The following is a 22660-nucleotide window of genomic DNA, read 5'->3' on the forward strand; positions in this document are numbered from 1 at the left end:
GTACAAAATATTATCCTGTAGAAACTGGTTTTCATCCCACTTCTCTAATTGCTTGCTTTCAAGTTCCTACAGCGAATGCTGATAAATACCTCCAACTCAACTGAAATAATAAGCATCGGGGAAAAAAGATACTGCCTTATGCTTTCAGAAGCATATTTCTCTAAGGACCAGACTTTTCTGGCCCATCCCTTGTGCAGGACCTCTGTCTCACGGGGTTGCATGGTCAGCTGGCTTTCCTGACTGGGCAGGGCACCAGGGGAGCTCGACTACCCCCATTGTCACTCCTGGTCCATGGTGCTTGCACCAAATGCTGTTATTCTAGGCTTCAGGAAATTTTCTAACCACTGGACAGGGTCCAATGCTGTGTGCTAATGAGTTTCAGATTGGAGGACTTCACTGTTCATGTGTCAGAAAAGTGTCATGGTTTCTGGTGAGGTGGGGGCAGGGAAGAAAAGACACACCAAAAAGGAAGAAAAAACAGTAGTTAACAAATGCTGGCTACTCAAATTGACAGGGAACGTGACCTCTGCACTTCATCAGAAATTCCTGCAGACTTTCAAAATAAAGGAGTTTGCTTTTATCACACACTGTGAGGCTCATATGGAAAAATGGAAAACACTACATCACTTGACCTCAGTATGGCCCCTTTCAACCACAGACAAATATTGTGTACAAAATTTCTAAATCAACTTAAGATGTTCCAAAAAAAAAAAAAAAGCTTTAATTTTCTGCATTAGATTTGATGATTACTATTTTGGTTCTTGAGATTTCATTTAGAAGGTTCACACAGGAAAAGGACTCATAATTCCAGGAAGAGAATTTTCTCACTTTGGGAATATTCATGGTGTGGCCTCTGCTGGGTGGGCACATCACCGTCTACACTTCCCTAGACTCCTTGGAAAATAATGAGCCAGCATCACTTACCCAGGCTTGAAAGTAACCCAAGACTGAATCATGATTATTTGCTTACATTAACAGAACATTAAAACCAATTTTAAACAACTTAAGGAAACTCGAGCCATCTTTGCTTGGTGATTCACTTCGCTGGGAAGTTTTCTTCCCTGCATCATGGCAACCATCAGGCTTGATATCAAGATTTCTCACCATCCCATCACAGTCTACCAAAGAAGATGCCCTTCTTAGGAGAGTTTAACTCACAGGCCTTTTTTTTTAATAAGATTACATTTCAAATTTTTTTTTTTTTTGCCATGGTTAGTACCAGCAACTTTAAAAATCCAATCCTTTCACATCCTCCAACTGTCATCAACATTTTTTTCAGACGATGTCAATAAAATTGATTGCCTGCAGTTCTGAATTCTGCTCTGCACATGGAAACAATATCATTTGTTTTAAAGTATTTTCGATGGGGGCGGAAGGAGAAATAGAACGTCAGCAAGCCTATCCACAACATTGGGGTGGGGCGGGGGGGCGGGGGTTGGGGAACAAACAAGAAGTTAAGTAAATGGTCGGCTGGAAACTTTGACAAAAATTCCCGATATACAAACCCTAAACCTTACTGCTGTGCTGACTGATATGTCTTCCTGTCAGATATGAATGATGTTTCTGGAACATTAATATGTTCATTAAATTCTAACTCCCTGTACTTAAAATATTCTGTATTTGGCTCAGAGGCATCTTGACAGCTTTGTTGTAATCATGTATGTAAGGCCCCAGACGACACAGTTGTTGAGATGCCTCATACCTACAAGTATTCTGTTGCTTTTACAAGTTTAATCTAGGTATTAGGGAGCTGACTGTGGAACCATGTCGACTTGACATCTTCAACTCAGCTGTATATCATAGAAACCACTATGGGTGGTGACAGACTCCCATGATGCTCAGCAATCATCCATACCTCTAACTCCCTAATCTGTAATACTACAAAATACAGCTCGGACTGTTTTTTTTTTTCCCCCTCCCTCCCTTTTCCCGAAGCACAAGTGGACGACCAGCAAGGGTCCAACAGTGTTATTCCTAATTACCTTTTTTTTTTTTCCACTCTTGATCCTGTGGCTCTCATAATTAGTTACCTGGGGCTGCAATCCAATTTGAAGTGATGACAAGAAAGTGATCCATGAAAAAGTAATAAGTTAAATCCAATTTCAGCCTTCCTCTAATTAAATGCACATGGAACTAATGACTCCAACCCTAGCATTTCAGTGATAATGGTAATTAGCGAGGTGGGAGTCTCTCTCTTTTTCAACACTAGAGGTGTAAACCACAAGGTAAAATGGTAGGAGCACTCTTAATTACATGTGTCATTTTGTCGGCAATTTACACATTTTTGACCAGTCAAGTATGTTTTTTTTCCCCTATGTTCCTTCCCACCTCCTCGCCCCAACAATGATTATAACATACCATTTCCATGTTCCAGCACATGGAAGCTCTTAAGGCACTTCAGGCTGGAGAATAAGAAATAACTTTTCTTTGCTGTTGTTCACTGCTGTGATATCTACACACGTGTGTGCGTGCATACTTGTCCACAGAACGACAATTAGGATAATTATGCAAGTCTTAATCTCTTAATTGAAATATACATATTTACAGTGGAAATTAGTTTTTGTTGGTTCAGTTTTATTTCTGCTTACGATATGAAAATATAACAAATTTGTTTATTGATGGAAAACATAGCACTCAGTAGATGCTGAGTAAATACACACTGAAGGAGAAGGAATAATTAACTTCCAGGTAACATACTGGTTGCCTATAGTCTTAAGACACCTGGCTTCTTAGCCTTGCGTTGTCATCGTCTGTGTGCTCTGTAGCAAGTTGCTTAACCTCTCTGAAGTTCCACTTTTTCTCCTCCATAGAACGGTTTCACGATACTCCCTACGCTACAAAATAGCTACGGAGCTAGTTCATAAACCTTAATTATCTTTGCATATGGAAACATATGCATGCGGTGACAAAGACACACTTATACTTCATATATTAGCATGACACTTGCATTTCAACGTTCAGATACGTGTAAGCAAGCATCATATAATTAAATGTACAAACTGGGATAGTTTTAAGAGAATTATTACTATATCCACTCAGTCAACAGGCACAGACCAGGGCGGTTCTGGACAGACACAGGGTCACCTTACATACAGCTGAAGCTGAAATAGCAAAAATGAGGGAACTCATTATAATACAACTCACAGGAGGTTTGGTGCCGAGGACAAAACACTATTTTGGAAAAAAAATAATTTTTTTCCCAGCAAGGTAACTGAACCTTGGCAAACAGATGGACTTCTTGAACTTTATGAAACCTTTGTAATGATGCAAAATTCTGTGTGCACGTGCATTTTTCTAGAAAGGGGCCCTGTTTCTATCATATTTTCAAAGGTGTGCAAAATCTGAAAGAATCAATAACCTTTTAAAAACATCTTTTCTATTTTATTGTTTCTTATCACAACCTATTTTTGGGGGTTTGAGGATTCTCCAGTCATGTGGTAACAACAAAATCTTAAAAGTTACCAAAATTTCAACACTTCCTGTCAATCTCCTGCCTGAGATACCAATTCTAGACAGTGAAAACTCCAAACATTAAAAAAACATCTGCCTCGCTCTCCTGAATTACATGCTTTACTAATTCAATGCACAGGGATACTTTTTAAGGGCCAGTATTGCAAAGCCACTCCATTTCACTATCTACCACATAAAATCGTAGTTTCCTTTAAAGGTTTCCTCTTACCAATTTATTCCTCAGTGAATAACGTGGAAATGATATGAGGTACTAAGATTATATGTGACATTAATGCCAAGCAAAATGCTGCCTAAAGCACGTTTTATATAACTGCAAATAAAAATGCTAAAAAAACACCTGCTGAATCTTGCATTTTAACCTCCTCCACTTAAAAGCCAGAGTCCTCATTATAATCCGGAGCTTCCAAAGGGATGAAAAGGCTGACCTTCCAGTTGATTCCACCAGCTCTCCTTCCAGTGAAATAGCCCCCTGTATGAAGGGCCTGCATATGAGATAAACTTGGAAGGAGGGGATGGGCCAGAGAGAAAAGTATCGGACGACTGGTTTCAAGTTCAAGTTCTTTATACATGGCCTGAAACTGTGGTCAGCTCTCCACGGTAAGCAACACACAAGGTTTACTTTCTTTCTTAATGTGAATGCTGCCAGAATACACATGTACTTTTACTTTCTTAGGAGAAAATGTGTCATTTGATTTCCTTCCAGTTTATGTCCTCGTGCCAACAACTAAAATGCTTAAAGAACCCAAATGAATTACGACCCAGAAACAGTGGTCAAAGTTCCAAAATGTGATCAATAAAATTGCTCATCTTCTCACAAATTAATCTTCAGCCAGTAAAATCACACATTTTTGAGGTTATGCGCATACCTGCACTGTTAAGCATTTATTTCACTTGTTTTAGCAATCTTCAGAAGTAGATAAATATTTATAAAAGCAAGCCTCCTATTTGTACTCACATACAATTTTCTTCTTGCGGCCAAACCTGGTTAATTCTCTAACAGCTCAAAAGCATCCTGCAGGCAGGGGCTGTCTCCTAGACAGGTCTGCAGCTCTGATCACCAGCCTGATGTCCCACAAGTTGTAGCTGTTTCACTAACATTCGCTGAGTTGCATTTAATTAATTCAAATCCTTCTGAGGCTGAATTTATGATGGGGACAATTTCCAATTTTCACTCATACCATTCATAAAAAAATTTGCAAAGCAAATTAATAGACCAAATAAGGAGCTATTTAGGTTCCTAAGTAGAATATTTTCCCAGAACTTCAGAAGCAGTATCTGTACCCGATTCATGCCTTCACGATAAACTACAATGTCACCCAAGAACGCGACCAACTCAGATTTAGTTCAGTACGTGTATCTGCAAAGAGTGTCACGTCTCGCTTATTTACTCTCATTTCACTGAAATTAGTCCAAATCAATGATGTTTGACTACATTTTGTGATCTCTGTCGAGTAACCACTTATAACCTCCTCTTAACTTTCCATTTTCTTTTGTTTGTATCATCAGCCTGTGAAACTGGAGAGCGCTGCCAAACATAAAGCAGGGAAGTGTGAGATTTGCTTAAAATATGAGTCACAGTATATTTGGGGATTTGGGTTTCTCTCTTTTTTTTCCTCAAGCTATCAGCAGATCAAATCCTTCTTCCCTGTCAAGCCTTCCTCTATGCAGAAGATCTGAAATTCACTAAAATAGGTCTAGGTAGGAAGGGTAAAGAGATCAGAGAGGAGCACTGTTAAGATCTGCTGCAGGATTTCCCTTTCATGTCAGAGCCACTCTGGCTGAGATGCCCCAGCAAGGACATGGCTCGGCAAGACATATTTAAATGTGAAGGTTATTCCTTCATGAATCACCAAGTCTACATATGTATTTTTACAGCAAGGTAACATGCCATGTGGCCTTGGTTAGTAAAAATTTTTCCTGTTTATGGAAGGCCAGGCAATCGAATAAAAACTAAGTGAATCTGTATGACCCTACCAGGCAGCTGAGGAGACACAGACTATTATGCACAGGTGTGTACACACACACACACACACACACACACAGGTCAACCCTTCCCCCTGAATCAACTCTTAAAATTGGTCTAAATTCTTTGCTTGTCAATTCTTCCACTGAAGAGGCAGGAAAGGACTCAAAACAACATCTTTAGCTAATTCAGCATCCAACATGGCCCCCTTGTCCCGTGCTTTTCCTACAGACTGAAGTGCTCAGCAGAATGTGTTAGGCTGGTTTTGATACTGTCCTTTGCCAAGAAAAACAAAGCTCTCTGTGTCATACTCTTCTGGTGGCTAAAAACCTTGTAACAGGCAAGAAGGGGAAAATGCCCTCCAAAGGAAATCCCCTAAAACTTGACTTCATATATTTAGCCCTAAAGGAACTTCATTCTCCTTGCCCTCTGCTCATCTAAAAAGGCCTTATATAATAAAAAAGTAGATAGAAAATAAGTATGGTCTAAAAAAATACAACTCAACACTGAAGAGCAGTTCATTGGACCATTTTTGTGTGTCCTTTTTTAAAATGATCTCCAACCAAAACACTACTGTATGTAAAATGTTGTGCCCCCCCACAATAATATATTGTTATTTTCCCAATGCATTCGAGGTCTGATAAATTCAAGAGGAGTCATAGTATTTTTAAGGCTATGAGAGCTCTGAGGGGGAGGCAGAAAGAATGGACAGTCATTTGAATCACTGAGTGACAGGCTGGGCTAGCTCCCTGTATACATTAATAAATTAGAATTTTAATTGTGTCTCTGTCTGCAGGAGATGCCCCAGTACTTTAATATGTACCAACAATTGGCTATGTTCTGGAATCTGCAATGTGGCCTCCACTGCTGACCTCTGAAACACAATTCCCAGTCTGACTACGGAAACTGTTCAGTTTGATCCTTTCAACTTATTTGAATCCTGACAAATAAGCTCACAGCTGAAAGGTCAACACAGTCATATTTCATCCTCCAGAGCTGTTCTTAAGACATCGGCACAACAAAGCACTGCTTATAGCACCTGACATGGGACCTCAGTGGCACTGGACCTCATTAAAAATGTCCCCAGCATTCGTACTCACGAAAAGGCATATGGGTTGGCAGTGGTTCTCCAAACCACTGCTTTTAGAACTGTTAGGAATCAATGCACACTGTGATTCAACTGTGCCAAGAAAGTGCCTCTACATCATGCTAAATGTGCCCTAGACAGTGACAATTTACAGGCAGATGTAGAAGAACTAGAACATGTGGTCCAAGGTCAGTTTGATCTTTGTAGGATAATTTAGGGACTGGTACACTGGTTCTCTCTGATCTGAAAAAAGTCAATCCAAGCTAGATTCTGGGTTGACCTTGTGGTCATCTTAATCAGCATCAAGTTATACCCACCAGCTCCCACTTATATATTCTTTTCCAGAATGTTCAGTGTGGGAAACTTAATATTGCTTCCCATTTAGGGGGCTGCCCACTCTTAGCTCTGAAAGTAGTGTTGAGCTGCCTGGTATTTGAGAGTGCCTTCCCTGTCCTGCATGTGAGCACAGATACTCCGAGTTAAGTTTCTCTGAAATGTCTATGACCATTTTCTGCTTCAAGTCAAAGACTGAAAGTAGATATTTGTGAATTCACTCCTTCCACTCTGCTAACTCCTGCCTTCAAAGTTTCTGAAATGAGAAGCTGCTAGTCTTTACATACAGACTACTTGCTGATTTTTATTAATAATTTAGAAATATCTGAGAAACATCCACTGAAGAATAGAGGATGTATTACACTCATTACTAGGTGTATTGAAAACACTCTATCTTCCTCAAGCCAGATAAGTTCTTGACAATATTAACATTTTAGACTGACTAGTTTTCTCTTGTGGGAGGCTGTCCTGTACATTGCCCGAGGTTTAGCAGTATTCTCAGTCTCTCCCTACTAGATGCCAGCAGCACCCATTCCCCCTAAGATGTGACAGCCGAAAATGTCTCTAGACACTGCCCACTGTCCTTTGAGGGGTAAAGGCACTCCAGTTGAAAACCACTGCACTGAAGTAACGTGTGTGTGTGTCCCAATTCTAGACAGATCATGAGAAAATGAGTGACATATGTGAGTACTAGGAACTTTTCCCCATTGGTAAGCCACACAGCCTAACAAGCCAACAACTCCTCAGACATCAATTAAACTGTCTCATTAGATTTTCTTACTCCCAACAACAAAACTGTTGGTTGAGCAGACACTTTTCTTCCCAAAGTGTCATGCTCTACTGTGAAACAAACAAACAAAACTGCACTTTTCCTTTGCAGAAGATTTCCTTACATGTTTTGTAATCCTCAACACAATCCACTTCTGAATGGTTTATCAGCTATCCCAAAGTGTATAACATCAACTTAAAAAAAAATAAGACTTGTTACTTACCTGAAGGGCTGGCTGTTTGTCATTCCTCTTGGGAGACTTTAACCCACTAACTTGCTGCTGCTGTTGCTGCTGGAGAAGAAGCTGTCTTGCCACTTGAAGCGCCTGGAAGGAAAAATAAAAGGAAAACATTCATGTTACTACACAGGTTCAGGGTCTCCTTCACAAAAAGGATTCCAGGAAGGACACACGAGGATGAGATCTTGACTTTTCCATTTCCGGGCAAATAAAACAGCAAATCAAACTTCCCATCAGTCTCTAAGTTGGAAAACTTTCCAGAATTTGGATACATTTTCTTGGGAGTTCACTAATTTCATCCACAATTCCTCAGGCATAGCAATCCATCTGCACAGACATTTGATTAATACCATAAATTTGACATGCAATGTAGAGTATTAATGCTTGGGACGTGGAGGAAAGAGGGCAGAGAGAGGCCACAAAGGAGTAGGGCAAAGTCAGGAATTTCAGAGACACTAGAGGGCTCTTTTCAAAGGTAGCTTCATCCTTCTCCAATTCTTCTTGAGGGAGTTTGGGAACTCAAGCTGAAAGTAACACTTTCACCTCATCTGAGTCCAAATTAAAAGGAAAAGCTAAGTAAGTGGTGAACCACCCTGCAGATAAAGGTATTTGTGAAGGAAGATTAAACGAGGTGACCTTGATGGACTATGTAAAAAAAAAAACTTAGCCAGTCTGACCTCTAAGTCAGCTCAAAAGGTACCTTATACACCTGTGAACAAAATTATGCTGAAAACAAATGGGTCTTTTGAGTGTATACCATGGGCTAGTTTTTACTTAAAGGTAGAAACTGGGGAGGTGCTAGCAATTGGAACTAATGCCAGAGGAAAAAAAGGAGAGTCCTCCAAAGGGCAGAATACATGACTGAGCAATCTTTTCTAAAGTTCAAATAAAGGGACTTCTCTGGTGGTCCAGTGATTAAGACTCCATGCTTCCACTGCAAGGGGCGTGGGTTAGATCCCTGCAGGAGAATCTAAGATCTCACATGCTGTGTGACCAAGAACTAAAAAAAAAAAAAAAAAAAAAAAACCAGCCAGATATTATTAAAAAAAAAAAGCTCAATTAGAAAAATAAAAATGTCACCAATAAATATTTGTGAGGTCATTCACTGACAAAGGATTTATTAGGAATAATATCTAGCTCCACCTTTCCAAAGAGGACAGCAGGACTGGCAACAGAAACTAGAAGCTTGCAGACCTTTCGCTAGAAACTCACATGGCAAGTTAGGCTATCCGAATCAATTCAGCTGAGAATCAAGAATGTGCACACGGACAAGATGTCGAGAAGGTCTGTTAAATGATGCGCTTGGAGTTTAGAGACAGGACAAGATTCACTGGGGATCACATCAATAATTCTATATGATAATTATTTGTGCCTGGAAGATTCAAACAAAGCTGTGGTCCACGTATCAAAAAGATCTGAAACCATAATCTTAGAAAGTTTGAGAAATGGGCTTATGATGGTAGCATATTTTTCAAAGAGGAACAGATGTCATTTACATAAGAAAACAGTGTTTACAATTCCAAGAAAAGTTAGAGTGACACGGGGTGCAGTGGGGGAAGGCAAGATGGTGTGGGAGTTCCCATGCAGTCAACTCAGGGGAAGGGCAATGCAAGTGGTCAGGGGTATGTGCTCATGAAAAGATTACTAAACACGTTTAATCAGCAAGAGGAGTACTTCTCCTCAAAGGATAATCTCACTACACTGAGCTTATGACTGTAGTGTGGTCACAAAAAATATTTTTAAGATGCTATGGAAGGTTGTACGGTGCCTTTGTGTCTAAGAGGTGCAAAGGGAGGCAATGAAACGGAAGCACAGATAAATCAATGGGTGACAAAGAAAAGATCCTGGGAAATATGGACCCCTCCTGTCCCAGCTCCCTACTGCACCCACCCTTACTGTCCCTTCAGCAGCCTTCCGTCTAGTGAACTCACCACGACCAGCCCTTCGGATGGAGTGGACGGGCTACTGCGTCTGGGAAGGGAGAGACATGTTCGAGAAAGACTGCTTGCAAGAGCCTCGGGAAGAGAGGCTGTCTGAGAGGGGCATCTGGAAGCCAAGACGCCTGGGAGAGTTGCCTGAGACTACAGCCTGCTGTCTCTGAGGAGGATTCACCATCACTGGACTCCGGGTTTCCTTGTCTCCTTGGAGACGCTCAGTACATGCGTAGGTGTACAAGTGGGCAGAGTGAAGATTTCATTTATATCATATAAGAAAAATAGTCCCTGCTGCAAGGTGCCTGCAGGAGCAAGAACCCCTCCTCCTACTATATATGTCCCTTTAGTTATTCCATATGAAGGTTTTACTGCTTTTTAATGTAGGAAAGGGAAGTGTTATATATCTTAATTGCTACCATCAGAGTTCCCAGAGTAGTAGACTGGGAAGCAAAGAAGGGCCTGGCTACTAGTTGGAAAGGCAGATAGAAGGTGTGGAGATGAACGTGAAAAGAACGTGTGGACAAAGATATGGTGGGGAAGAGGAGAAAAGTAAGGTCCATCTAAGACCAAAAGAGATCAAGCCAAGAAAATCAGAGTAATGGCAACTCCAGAGCCACAAATATTTGTTAAAATAATTTACCAGGTTTCATCAAATACTTGGAGAGCAGGAATTTGATTTTCAAATACTCAATTCTAAGAGAATCTATACAATAAGCTTCTCATTTAAGCAAAGGGCATACTATTAAGTGTCCTTAAAAAAAGTTCATACACACAAAGAAACTATTCTGATATGAGCATGTTCTCATAAATGCACTTCAACAAAAAGAAAGCATAGGACTCAAAGTTAAATTTTCAACAAATGTTTACTGAGCTGGCTCTATACATCTCAAAATTAGCTACTGGAATCCTTGCAATTTTCCTGCTGGGAAGAAGGGAAAAGTCATTTATGTGCAGAACACAGTTTTCAGACCCAACATGGTATATATCGAATTACATAGTCACGTAAAGAGCGCCAGCCTTTTCACAGCATTTCAGACAAAAGCCCCAGCAAAGAAGAGAATTAAAGATAGAAGCACAGAACAGAGAAGACTGAGGCTCTTGTATGAACATGAACGAAATTTCAGTCAAACTACTGAAGAGAGAACAAATGATGAAAATGTGTAATGCATGCGTTCATGCTAAGTCACTTCAGTCACGTCTGACTCTGTGACCCTACGGACTTTACCCTGCCAGGCTCCTCTGTCCATGGGATTCTCCTGGCAACAATACTGGAGTAGGTGCTGTGCCCTCCTCCAGGGGATCTTCCCAACCCAGAACAAACTCGTGTTTTTTGTGTCTCCTGTACTGGTAGGTGGGTTTCTTTACCACTGGCACCATTGGGAAGATACTCTGGAGAAGGAAATGGCAATCTACTCCAGTATTCTTGCCTGTAAAATCCCATGGACAGAGGAGATTGGTGGGGCACAGTCCGTGGGGGTCACAAAAGAGTCAGACATGACTCTGCAACAGCAGATTTCATCCTCAAAATGAACACAAACAGGTAAAACAACTTCAAATATTGGGATATAGAGATGACGCTAGTGCAAGGAATTATTTATCTTGATATGAACTGTTATGAATTATCCCATAATTCCCTCCTCATCAGTATGAGAACAAAGGTGGGGCAAAGCACTGATACTCCACACCCTTCAAAAAAATCAACTGAGGTCTCAGCCAGAATGTGAAAGCCCAATTTACTAGAATTTATAAAGTGCAATGAAATCAATCATTAAAGGGCATTTGCTTTTCTGATTCCCATGATATTTAAATCACTGTAATCTGGATTTTAAAACACCAAAACGAGAAATAAATCCTTTGTGTATGAGACTATGTATCTGACATTATTATCATTATCATACAAATCCCCAGTATCTACCATGTGTAGAGAGTGTAAGATGCTTACTGTCATAGTCACTGTCAGAAAAAAATGGGAATGACAGGTCGAATCCCATTTGGAAACTGCATCGGAGACTTGGATGCAATTTGTTCCCCACACATGCTGACTTGATAGTGAATTTTACCTGTTCCATGCACCAAAATCATGAAAAGGAGATTCATGTCTTTCATCTCAGATTCTACTTCCTGAACCTCAGAGATGTGTCCCAACACAGCTAAGAAATGAGGATGGATTTTTTACATTTTTATAATAGCATCTCAATCGTGACTGAAGAAAGGTCTCTTAAGACATATTGTTTCAAGATACAAGTAGATTCTTCGGCTTCCAAATAAAGACACACATAGCTACTGTGTGAGAGAGAGAGAGAGAATGCGAATAAATAAGAACTTGTAAAACACTGGGATCAACTGTGACTCAAGTTGCAGACCAACTGTTAGCGCTAGTAACTTAAAAGGTCCCATGCAATCTCTGGAGACCTTTTTCTCTCAGTGGCAGTTTCCTGGGCTGGGTTAAGTCAACACTTCCTTTAGAACAGATGTGACAATTGCCTGGCCTTGGATAACGTGGTGCTGTACTTGACGGCCAGGCTTGTGGGTTACAGTAAAGATATAGGTTGAAGATGTCAGCATGGAGCAACTGATAAAGCCAGCCACTTACAGCCCAGCTGCACACAATTCTATTTATCGTTCTTCAAAAGCTAAAATCAATCACCCTGAGAGCTAACAGGAGCAGAAGACATACACTGCCTCCCTCTCTGCCTTGGCTGCCATCGAGGCCTCAATCTGTTGGAGTCCCCTTGTGGTAAGCACGCCATGGACCACAGCCTATGCTGGGCACAGAGCGTCAGGGAGACTGGTGCTGGGTTGTGAGTTTGGTAGCATGCTAGTTAGTTTCATCCTAACTGGGGACCTGGACAGTTTTGATACAGTTTTCATTCTTTTGGTTCCAGATGACTTCACTCTCATCACTGCCTCCCATTCCTAGTAAATAAGTGCCATCTGTTATTTACAAATTACATTTTACATAAGCATGTTTGCCACTTTTGAGCTATTTACATCTCAAGTTCATAGCAGGTGCTTATATTTGGGGGTGACGCATCCTATGAGGTACACGATGTTTAGCATGTTGATCAAGGTAGCCGACATTCAAAAACATGTTTACCATATTTTAAGAAACACCAAAGTGTTTACCTAAAATATGGTTTGAGTAAACATGCGCATATACATAAAAGCAAGTCAGTAGAAGGAGAATATATATATATATATTTTAAATGTAACACACTTGATCATAAGGCTTGAGATCAGTACTGACACATGGAGGTCTTAAAAAAATATGAGGCATTGTGGCATTTTAGGTCATGGGTCAGCAAATTTTAGTCCGGGGACCAAATCCAACCCATCACCTGTTTTTGTTCAGCCCATGAGAAAAGAATGGTTTTTACTTATTTAAACAGTTGGGAAAATAACAAAAAAAATATTTTTTTGACGTGAAAATAACATGGAATGTAAGTTTCAGTGTCCACAAATAAAGTTTTATTGGAACACAGTCACATTCATCTGCTTCCGTACTACCTATGGTTGCTTTTAGGCCACAAAACAGAGTTACGTACTTGTGACAGAGACTATTAATGCCTACAGTATTTCCTGCCTGGCCCTTTCACAGGATAAGTTTGCCAACTTGTCATAGGCTGCTATCTGTAATCTGAGATTCTCAGAAGATTCTATGGGACACAATTTCATATAAACAGAGCTTTCAATCAGTTGGCCAGAATAATTTTAGACTGAGCTAAGATGCAAGGATGTTGCTAATTAGCTATTCTTAAAGCTCAAACACATTTTTTTAAAATTTTCTGAGGAAGAACTGGGACAGGAAAACAGAATATATCCATGTGCTCCTCTATCTGAAATCGTTTCAGACTACTTGCAAACGCTGAACACGTGTTTCTTCTTCCCACAGGTCATTTGTAGCTGTTCGGAGTGGATCTCATTCTAGTACGAGGCTCTCAGCATTCAGCACTCAGCATAAAGACAGCACATGCCCTATTGACTAGTGGAGAAAGGCTGGTGACTTCCTGTATGCCTGAGAAGCTGTCCCATTTCCAGCTTCAAAGGCTGCTCTGAGTCAGCCACTCTTCCTCTAGTTTCTTTTCCTAGATTCTCCCCACCCCTCAAGATCAAACCTGTTTCTCAGACAATTCCACAGGCTAATCAACAGTCATCGTGCAGATTGGGTAGGAAGAAAATCCAGCAATAAAAAGTCGTATGGGAAGTTTAGTAGGAAAGAAGTCATGTTCTCTCCTCTATTTTTCAACCTCTATAGACAACTCAAGTCCTCTAGAGAGCTGTTTCACCTAATCTGCTATCTTGGTTCAACTCCAGCAACTAATGACCATATTAACAGGAATACTCATCATGGAACCCAGTTTGAAGATCGCTTTGTAGTATTACCCAGAAATGAGTGTGCAGGGAAACTCCATCACCCGCTTGCTCTGGACACGGTAAGCATCCAGCGCATGATGAAAAGCAGGTCTGTGGGTTACTTTAAGAAAAGAAATGACAGTGGCTGACAGAACTAGAAGCATTTGCACAGAGCCAACAACATTCCAAGGCAGTGAGCTCTCCAACAAAAATTAAAAAAAAAAAATATATATATATATATATATGGTCAAGAAACAACAGTTAGAACCTTACATGGAACAACTTACTGGTTCAAAATTGGGAAAGGAGTATGACAAGGCTGTATATTGTCACCTGTTTATTTGACTTATATGAAGAATACATTATGTGAAATGCCATGCTGGATGAATCACAAGTTGGAATTCAGACTGCCAGGAGAAATAGCAACAACCTCATACATGAAGATGACACCACTATAATGGCAGAAAGTGAAGAGGAACTCAAGAGCCTCTTGATGAAGGTGAAATGGGAGAGTGAAAAAGCTGGCTTCAAACTCAACAAAAACTAAGATCATGGCCTCCAGTCCCATCACTTCATGGCAATTAGAAGGGCAGAAAGTGAAAGCTGTGACAGATTTTATTTTCTTGGATTCCAATCACTGTGAATGGTGACTGTAGCCGTGAAATTAAAAGATGCTTTCTCCTTGGAAGGCAAGTTTTGACAAATCTAGACAGCATATTAAAAAACAAAGACATCACTTTGCCAACAAAGGTCTGAACAGTCACAGATACAGTTTTTCCAATAATCATGTATGGATGTGAGAGTTGGACCATAAAGAAGGCTGAACGCCAAAGAATTGATGCTTTTCAAACTGTGGTGCTGAAGAACACCCTTGAGAATCCCTTGAACTTCATGGAGATGAATCCTAAAGGAAATCAACCCTGAATATTCATTGGAAGGACTGATGCTGAAGTTAAAGCTCCAATACTTTGGCCATCTGATGCAGTCCTCACATTGGAAAAGACCCTGATGATGAAGGCAGAGGAGAAAAGGATCGTAGATGAGATGGTTAGATAGCATCACTGACTCAATGGACATGAATGTGAGCAAACTACAGGAGATAGTGAAGAACAGGAAGCCTGGCATGCTGCAGTCCATGGGGTCACAAAAAGTCGAGAAAACAATATGCACAGAATTTACAAATGGAGCAACTTGGTTATCACAAGAAAATGGAAAAGTGACCTAATCTCACAGAGGGAAATCAGCCATTATGAATATGAAAATATTAGGTGTCCAAGGGAAATTCCAATTCTAATGACTGTATAAATACACAAAGAAAGATATCTCCACAGCAGACTCTCAAGTCATATTATTGGTGACATGGGGGCTTCCCTTGTAGTTCAATCGGTAAAGAATCTATCATCATCACTGTTCTAATTGCAAAGACAGAGCCATGAGCAGTGTCACCCCCACCTGTGGGCGTGGGGAAAGATGAAGTCACCATACGGCATCCCCTCCACCACTTGGACCACTGCAATTTCTTTACTGTCTCACACCAGCTCGAACCTCTAGATCTACTTCCAGGGCCAGTTTTCCCAAATCTTTACTGATATAATTTTATATATATATTTTTCAAATATTTATTTTTATTTATTTGGCTGCATAGCGTCTTAGATGTGGTACATGGGACCTAGTTCCCTGACCAGGGATCGATCCCAGCTCCCCTGTATCAGGAGCACAGAGTCTTAGCCACTGGACCACCAGGGAATTCCCTGATTTTATATTCTTTAAGTGATACATAAGGTGGTGGTCACTGTTATGACACTTAATAGTCGTATATCCTTTGATTTGCTTTATTATTATTACTTTTTTTTGCTTTACTTTAAAATCCAACAAACAATGCAAAGACATGAGTACCGGTAGGTTGGGAGTGTGCCTGTGTTTGTATGGAAATGCAGGCAATCTATTAGAGTGTATTTTCTTAGGAGAAAAGATGACGAATGTAATTTCCTTCTTCTTTTTTAAAAACATCTCAGAAAAGCTGGGAAGGAGAACAGAGTTCTGCAGCTGTGCTCTTGCACCATGCCATGATTCGCCAGCATTCATGCTATGGCGTTCAAACACCATCTCACGCAGCTACTACAAGAGACACAGACACAGAAATACCACTAGGCTGTAGGCAGAAGGAGGCATTTTGCTATAAGCCCCACCCCCAAAGGAAACTTAGGAAGCAGAAAAAGGGTCAGCAAACCCTATATTCACTTGCGGTTATGAATAAACTTTTTTAAGGTGTGTATAAGATGCTTCCTGCCAAAGAAGGTCAAAGTTAGGAATTTTCATAAGACAAAAAGAAAAAGGACATCTATGATCCTCTTGCAAAAGCAGCTGAAATAAGTTTAATGACCACAGACAGTCAGAAAGTCTGTTTGAAGTCTTATATAAGAGGGGAGAAAAAGCCCCACCATCATACTCTTACTCCATATACCTATTAACATAGGGCCCTATAACCACCTTGCTGAGGCCCCGGTTGGCTGTTCCTGGCTGGAGTCAGTGCCAGACGCTGAATCACCACCACCAAGTCTCCGGCACCTGAGTTGTGTTTGGAAGGATTCCATTCAAGCACTGCCCAAGCCTGAGCCTGTCTAGCTTATGAGAGTTGACAAGACCACAGCCTGGGGTGCTGTGACTGGAGGCAGCATGAGCATTGCAATGAAGTAAAACAGAAGTCAAGTTTATTAGAGAATGTCTAAAATGTTAAGCTGGATGCTGCATCAAATCCACTTCCCCTTGTTAAGGAAGGACCAGACTGTATCCAAAAATGAGTAAATACACTGGCTTGGTCCTTTTCCATGGTTCCAAAGTAGAAAACGGGGTTGGGGCGGGGGTCAAATGCAAGAATAAATGAATCAAAGGGATCTATGAACTCACTGTAATAACCTGCTGTTTTCTGCAATTGCTTTTTATGAGGGTGCAGCCCGGTGACTCTCATTATGAATAATCCAGATTCTTATCTTCTCATACCTTGGAGTGAGACTTGCTAATTTTGAAAGCTGCAGAAAAACCAGGCTGGAATCATGCTCAAATAAAGGAGAATTTTCTATGATTTTACTAGTAACACTGGACTTATTTTCGGCCCAAGCAAATGATGCTATATCCCCTTTTCTTCTTGTGACATAAACCACACGAACTTCTGATGCCCTAAAAGGAAATTAAACCCTTAGAATGCTTCACCTTCACTGATTACCTTTCTTTCCTTAATTGAATTTTGGTCAAAGAAACAAGAGGGAGAACCAAGTTCAGTCGAGATAAAAGACAAAAGAAAGAAACAGAAATGGGAAGAGGGGAAAGACCAAAATAGGACTAATAATCTAAACTTTGGAACTAACTGGGATTTGCCTGGTGGTCCAGTGGCTAAGATGCCGTGCTGCAAGTGCAAGGGCCTGAGTCTGATCCCTGGTCGAAGAACTAGATCCACATGCTGCCACTAGAAGACCCGTGTGTCGCGACTAAGACCTGGCACCGCGAAAAGAACACTCGGGAAAAGAAAGTTTGGGACTCCTCACTGTTGGCCAAAGTTAGCCTAGATGGAAAAATCCATATTTTCTAATAGTTTACACTTTCAAAGCAGTCATTTCAAACAGCAAAGATCACACCTGCATAAGAGCTTAAAGAAATGAGGAACATCAGAAACAGGGGGGGAAGGGGAGACTAATAAGTCCCCATGTTTAAAATACTAAAATAAAAATGATGCACTGAACTGCTTACTATGTGCCAGGCACTATGCCAGTTAGTTGCTTTACACTTTAAAAAAATTTTCTTTTTGGTCCCAAGCATTCCTAAGGCAAGCAAGGGAAACGTTTATAACTATCAATGTAAAGTGGAAAAGCTAAGATGGTGAGGTTTGGTGACTTGCCCACGGTCACAAGTCTAGTGAGTGGTTAGGAGAGAAATACAAAAACAACCAAACATTGTCTTCTGAGAACTTGATACTCACATTCTAGCAAGGTCAATGATTAGACCAAATATGGCCAAGGGTAATCCTGGCATATGGACATGCAGTCCTCTGGGGCCAAAAAAGCACGAATGAGTGTGCACCCTACTGCCTCGGGGGTGAAAGAAAAAGCCTTCCACAGTATCACACGTTCCAACGCATTTGCCTCTTTTCCCCACACTGAAGACTTGCTTTTTTTTTCCCAACCAGATCTTCCTGTTCCCAGGGCCCTTGGAGTCACAGTCACATCTGTAATTCTCCTGTGTTCTCTGCCCACATTTACCTGGCATCCAAGTATCTTCTCCATTTAAACTCTACCCTTCCCAGACAAATACTGCAAGATCTGATCTATAAATAGAATTGTAAAAAGTTGAATTCAAAGAAGCAGAGTAGGATGGTGGTTGCCAGGGGCTGGAAGGAGGGGCAACGGCCTCATCAAAGGTCACGAAGGAAGGTTCAGCTGTGGGAGATGAACAAGCTCTGCGAAGGTAACTACAGCACCGTGCCTATACCCAGTAATACTGCACTACGTGCGTGGAGTTTTCTAAGAGGATACATCTCAAATCCTCTCACTATATACGCAAAAGGGTAATTATAGAGAGGTGATGGACAAGGTATTTCATTTCAGTGTGGTGATCTTTTAGCAACGTACAGCTATATGAAAACAAGCTGTACACCTTAATACACATACCATTTCTTTATGTCAGAGTTATCTCGATAAAGTTGTTTGAAAAGTAAAATAAATCTTAAAAAAAAAATACATTCTATCTTTTCCTAAAACCTCATCCAATTCCTTCAGGTACTGGAATCCTTCCCTTGGAACCCCAGGGAGCAGCGGTGCCTGTGCGTGCTGCCAGCATCCTGGGTCTCTACTGCTGGGAGGGCCATCCCCAAGCAGGCAGACAGGAAGATCTCCGAAACCCCCTCACAATTATCGACCCAGGTTCAACCATCTCTGGGGACATTGATGCTGTCACCATCATCCTCTGACTCTGATCCTTTCTTCAAGCTCCAATAGGGACATGTGCCCTGTTCCATGGTTCAACTGAGCCAAGGTCGGACTTTTGCATAAACAGCTTTTCATACAGCAGACAAAGGGGACACTGAGCTGAGAGAGGATAGATTTCTTTTCAGTTCAACTGAAGTCCAGCAGCACTTTACGCAGTCCCACACCTGTGTCTCTGCTCCCCCTTGGTTTAAGTTCAACCCACCTTTCTCCACCTTCCAGGCAGGGCAAGTCCAGCAAGATTTCTGGCCCTTGTACTTGCAATCCACTGTAGATTCTCACATTCTACTATAGCTCCTTGTTACTTGTCTAAGCAATGGTGGGGGTGTTAAGTGATTGAGAACTTTTAAGATCTACTCTGTTAGCAACTTCCAAATACACAGTACAGTATTATTAACTTCAGTCACCACACTGTATGTGACATCCTCAAAACTTATCTTTATAGCTTGTGACAAACCACCCATTTCCCTAATCCTCAAACTCCGGCAATCACCCACCTGTTCTTTGTTTTTATGAGTCTGATCATCTTAAATTCCACATACAAGTAAGATTATAGGTATTTGTCTTTCTCTGACTTATTTTACTTAGCAGGACGTTCTAAAGACCCACCTATGTTGCTAAAAATGACAGGATTTCCTTTTTATGGGTGAATATTATTCCCTGTGTGTGTGTATATATGTATATCACATTTTCTTTATTCATTCATCTATCGAAGGACATTTAGGTTTTCTTTTTCCATATCCTGGCTACTGTACATAATGCTGCAATGAACGTGGGGCTGTAGATATTTTTCCCAGATAGTGATTTCATTTCCTTCAGGTACCTACCCAGAAGTGGAGTTGCTGGATTGTATGACAGCCCTATTTTTAATTTTTTGAGGAACTTTCATACTGTTTTCCATAGTGGCTGCACCCCTTTACATTCCCCCCAGCAGTGCAGAAAAGTTTATCGTTCTTCATATCCTCACAAACTTTGTTATTTCTTGTCTTCTTGATAAGAGTCATTCTAACAGGTATGAAGTGACAGCTTACTGTGACTTTGATCTGCATTTCCAATTAAATGTATCCTGAAAACTTGTGATTCCTAGCTGATGGGGATAGGGAAGATACTAATATAAGTTGCCATTTTGTGAGTGTATATTACCTGGCAACTACTGAACCATACTGGTACACAATCCCATTTCATTTTCACAGTCCTTTAAAGCAGTATTATACCCAGTTAACATGTATGGAAACATAGGAACAGAGAGATTAAATTCTAAAGATTATGTGAGATAAACACAACCCTTAGCACAGCACCTATACATGACAATTTCTTAATGAAAACTGTACTATAGTACACTGCCCCATAAATAAGAAAAGATATTTTGTGGGAAACAAAGATTCCTCTTCCCCAGTGATCTCAATCCATTGGCTCAGCCCCTTTAGAGAGACACTGAGAAAACCAGAGTATCCTCTAATGAGCCCAGAGGAATCTCGGTATCTGGCTTGGCTATAAATGGTTTTATGTAGACAGAAAGCTTATCGAGTATGCTCAAGATCACAGAGTCTAGCTTAGAATACCTTCCTTTATACTTCAAGAACGACATAACTAAAAAAGGCCACAAATGTACACATCCATGGACTTGGAATTCCTGCATTCACATGGGAACTGCATTCACATGCTAGACAGGACAGATCATTACAGAAAAATTTAGAAATATCTAGAAGAATACAGTGAGTTAATCTAAGCAATGCTCAAAGGAACTTTGTTAGTGACCTTTTGGAAGATCTGATAACTCTGGTCAAGGAATTAGAAATATTTTCTTAAAAGGGAGGTTAAAAACAAAACTGTGTTCATCAGATGGACAATAGTGTTCACAGACTTGTACTCATAGGGTAACGGTGATCTTTGGAACTTCTGGTCACTGCAGCATTGGGTGGAATTTGAGTCTCCAGGCATGAAGAAATAGGGATTCCCTGGGAATTACTAACCTTGGGAGAGGCATAGCAGTTCCAAAGAAAGACAGGTTTACTTTATGAAAAATTAATGTACTTCTCCAGAAGCGGCCCACGGCCGGGAAGTGTCCATCAGTCGTTCTGCCTGATTTGAATCCCAGCTCCACCACTTGCAAACTACGTGACCCCAGACAAGTTACCTAATCTCTCTGTGCCTCAGTTTCTTCAAATGTTAAAATGAGAAGAAATAACAGCCCCATATCATAATTAATATATACAGTGTGCACAGCCTAGGAACTGATGTTGAATAAGTGCTTCTTAAGTTTTTAAGTTGGAGAAAGAGAAATATCATATGACATCACTTATATGTGGAATTTTAAAAAGTGATATCAATGAATTTACTTATAAAATAGAAACAGACTCACAGACATAGAAAACAAACTTATGATTAGCAAAGTGGGAGGAACAGATAAATTAGAAGTTTGGGATTAACATATACATGGTTTTATATATATATATACAAGAAAACAAACAAAGATCTACTGTATAGCACAGGGAACTCTATTAAATATCTTGTAATAACCTATAGTAGAAAAGAATTTGAAAAATAATGCACATTTGCAGGTGTGCTAGGTAGCTTCAGCTGTGTCCGACTCTTTGCGACCCTATGGACTGTAGCCCACCAGGATCCTCTGTCCATGGGATTCTCCAGGTAAGAATACTGGAGTGGGTTGCCATGCCCTCCTCCAAGGAATCTTTCTGACCCAGGGATCAGACTCACTTCTCTTATGCCTCCTGCATTAGCAGGTTAGTTCTTTACCATTTGCGCCACCTGGGAAGTCCAAAAAAGAATACATACACACACACAGATTCGGTACAGCACTGAATCACTGTGATGGACACCTGAAGCAAGTGCAACACTGCAAACCAACTAGACTTCAACTTTAGAAAAGCACTTAAAAATGATTACCCCTCTTAGAAGATACAAAAAATGCATAAGCTAATTCAGAAAATAAAAAGTCAACTGTAATAGCCTCATCTACACATGATACCCTGCCAACACTTGGGGGCATGCTTATGTAAATTACTTTTCTGAAGCAAAACTGGAATCATCATTTACACACTGTTGAAAATCATTTTTTCAAATTAAAAACATATTTTGAATGGAGATTTTTCAAACCTAATTTCTATGTTCAGCTTCCAACAAACAAACAGTTCTGGGAACCCAACAATCTAAATTCTACCCCCACCCTATTCTAGAAACCTTCCAGAAAAGGTCTGAACATAGACTTAAAACTGCAGATGGCATATGACTAATTTTTATTCTGTAAGTAGTAACCATAGGAAGGAACCCAAGACACATGAGAATTCAAGAATCACACAGCAACACTGAGGGTTAACAGAACGTTTCAAATCTTTTGCCCCCAAGCCCACAACCACAGAGTAACTTCTCACTTTGCACAGCCAATGAGCAGTGTCTGTTTTTTTGCAAAGAACCAACTAACTTGATTTTTGTGGAAGTTAAATTGCCAACATCACGTTGAGTTAAAGAGAAACAAAACAAAAATAAAACTTTTAGCCCAAGCTGTATCCAAAAAA

The 22660-nt window shown here is 40.4% G+C and overlaps 1 protein-coding gene across 6 annotated transcripts in view; it reads right to left on the reverse strand.

Moving 5' to 3' along the window:
- FOXP1 (forkhead box P1) overlaps window positions 1–22660 on the reverse strand; it is a 401475-nt gene that overhangs the window by 145828 nt on the left and 232987 nt on the right. For all 6 annotated transcript variants that reach the window (XM_055414316.2, XM_055414317.2, XM_055414313.2 and 3 more), the window contains one exon: window positions 7847–7948. In XM_055414316.2, coding sequence (XP_055270291.1) covers window positions 7847–7948 — 102 coding nt within the window. The remainder of the gene's footprint in view (window positions 1–7846; window positions 7949–22660) is intronic.

The sequence above is a fragment of the Moschus berezovskii genome, chromosome 24 (genome assembly GCF_049115385.1).
Source record: "Moschus berezovskii isolate FMDL1 chromosome 24, NW_MosBer_1.0, whole genome shotgun sequence".
Classification (NCBI taxonomy): domain Eukaryota; kingdom Metazoa; phylum Chordata; class Mammalia; order Artiodactyla; family Moschidae; genus Moschus; species Moschus berezovskii.